The 2686-nt window shown below is 40.8% G+C and overlaps 1 protein-coding gene across 1 annotated transcript; it reads left to right on the forward strand.

The window, feature by feature from the left end:
• Positions 1-1191: 1191 nt before the first annotated feature.
• Positions 1192-2127, forward strand: LOC308350127 (olfactory receptor 52E4; the record flags this gene model as incomplete). Its single annotated transcript, XM_080815131.1, has 1 exon — positions 1192-2127. One exon carries the CDS (start codon positions 1192-1194, stop codon positions 2125-2127), a length of 936 nt encoding a protein of 311 aa, XP_080671257.1.
• Positions 2128-2686: the final 559 nt, after the last annotated feature.

The raw sequence follows: 2686 nt of genomic DNA on the forward strand, positions 1-2686 counted from the left end.
GCACTTAGTACATTTACAGCACTGTGCAACTGTTACCACTATCTAGTTGTATAAAATGTCATCACTCCAGAAGGAAATCCTGTGCACACTAAGCAATCATTTCCCATTCTTCCAGCTCCAGGCATCAGATCAGATTTGCTGTCTCATTTCTCTCATTGGTTGCAGAAGTCAACAGCTATGGGGAAGAAACTTCATAGTTTAACATTTACTTTTGCCCACTTAAATTCCTATTTGGGGATAGAAATTTTAAAAATGTACTCTATGCATACAATGGGATATTATCCAGCCTTAAAAAAGAAGGAAATCCTGCCATTTCAACAACATGGATGAACCTAAGGACATTATACTAAAGTAAAATAAGCCAGTCACATAAAGATAAATATTGCATGATCTCAGTTTTATGTGGAATCTCAAAAAAAAAAAAAAAAAGCAAAACTAACAGTAACAGAAAGTAGAATGGTGGCTACCAGACCTTGGCACATGTGTGAAAAGAGGAGATTTTAAAAAAATGTAGATTGGTAGTGACTAGAGATGGTGAGAGGAGACCATGGAAAAATTACTGTAAATGGGTACAGATTTTCAGCTTTTGCAAAATGAAGAAAGTCTGCAAAATAAAGATAGTGGTTATGGTGTATAAAACAAGAATGTCCTTAATACTATTGAATCTTAGACTTAAAAATGGTGAATATAGTAAATGTTATGTGTAGTCTATCATAATAAAAATTAGGAAAAAATGGTAAAAAATGGAAAAGACTAAACCAAAGGAAAAATATGTATGTTATAATAGCAAGGCACACTAACATAAAACTACAAGAGATGTAGAGATCATATCTGAATGTTTCATACAGAAGACTATCACGGAGAACCTGGTATTGAAGGAGAGTAGATATGTACTGCAATGTGAAATATTTTCAGTTCCTACAAATATCTCATATTATGATTAATTTAAGGTACAGATAATATTGCCAATGAAAAATCTCAGAACAACAATGTGTATGAAGAGCATTACTTTATTCAGTTACCCTCTAGAAAGAAGAGACTGTCTAACGTTTGTAATCAACCACTTCTGCCCTTGCCTCCAGCATACGAATTAAAGTTCTTTTCATTTCTTAGGACCTTGATAAGAAAAAGACCATAAAGAGAATAAGATCCCTACACTTTGACAGGAATTCAGTGACACTTGCTCAGAGCATGACTTCCACCAATGACACCCAGTTCCATCCCCCCTTCTTTCACCTGCTAGGAATCCCAGGACTGGAAACTGTCCACATCTGGATTGCTTTCCCATTCTGTATCGTGTACCTGATTGCCCTCGTGGGGAACATCACCATTCTTTTTGTGATCAAGACCGAACACAGTCTCCACCAGCCCATGTTCTACTTCCTGGCCATGTTGTCTATGATCGATCTGGGTCTGTCCACATCCACCATCCCCAAAATGCTGGGCATCTTCTGGTTCAAGCTCCAAGAGATCAGCTTTGGGGGCTGCCTTGCTCAAATGTTCTCTATCCACATGTTCACAGGCATGGAGACTGTTCTCCTGGTGGCCATGGCTTATGACCGCTTTGTTGCCATCTGCAACCCTCTCCAGTACACCATGATCCTCACGCATAAAACCATTGGCATCCTGGCCTCTGTTGTTGTTGGAAGAAACTTAATTCTGGTGACTCCGTTCGTGTTTCTCATCCTGAGGCTGCCCTTCTGTGGGCATCACATCATCCCTCATACGTACTGTGAGCACATGGGTCTTGCCCGGTTGGCCTGTGCACCCATCAAGGTCAACATTATCTATGGGCTCATGGTGATTTCCAACATCATTGTGGATGTGATCCTGATTGCCTCCTCTTATGTGCTTATCCTTCAAGCTGTTTTCCGCCTTCCTTCTCGGGACGCCCGACTAAAGGCTCTCAATACCTGTGGTTCCCATGTCTGTGTCATGCTGTGCTTTTACACACCAGCATTTTTTTCTTTTATGACGCATCGTTTTGGTCGAAACATTCCCCGCTATATCCACATCCTTTTGGCTAATCTATACGTGGTTGTCCCACCTGCCCTGAACCCAGTCATCTATGGAGTCAGGACCAAGCAGATCCGAGAGAGGGTTGTGAAGATATTTGTACAGAAATAAGAGTTCTGTGCCAACACTCGGAAAACATAGGCACATACCACCCACATTTTAATAATCTCACCTCTGTTTTAGATTTCCTTTAGAGTAGGTAGTAGTAGCCAGATTTTTATTTGTTACTGGAATTCCTTTAGAGTTGGCAGATAAGGCAAAGCCATCTTTGCTGCCCACTCTGCTCACCCACCCCATGTAACTGGACAAAGGGAAAGCGCTGATGGACAAGGAAGGTGTCCTGGAGGCAGCAGTGGTTTGGAAGTAGAATGCCTGATAGGAAAGGGTGAGAACTCTCCCCATTGCTCTGTGTCTTCTCTTTAGCTAAGCTTAGACCCTGAAGGGACACTGACCCAACAACATCATTCTGTAGATGAAGAAAATAAAGTGCAAGCCATGGCTGAGTGACAATTTTTGAATTAGAACATCTGTTCCATAGATTTATATTCTGCATATTACTCCTCTAGCTTTGTCTTCCTTCTCTAGAGTCATTACTCATTTGCATTTTAATGCTCCCTTTCTTGTTCTTGCTGTTATTCTTGCTCCCTTTCTTCTTCCTAATCTGACTCCT

Source organism: Martes martes (assembly GCF_963455335.1).
Source record: "Martes martes genome assembly, chromosome: 10".
Classification (NCBI taxonomy): domain Eukaryota; kingdom Metazoa; phylum Chordata; class Mammalia; order Carnivora; family Mustelidae; genus Martes; species Martes martes.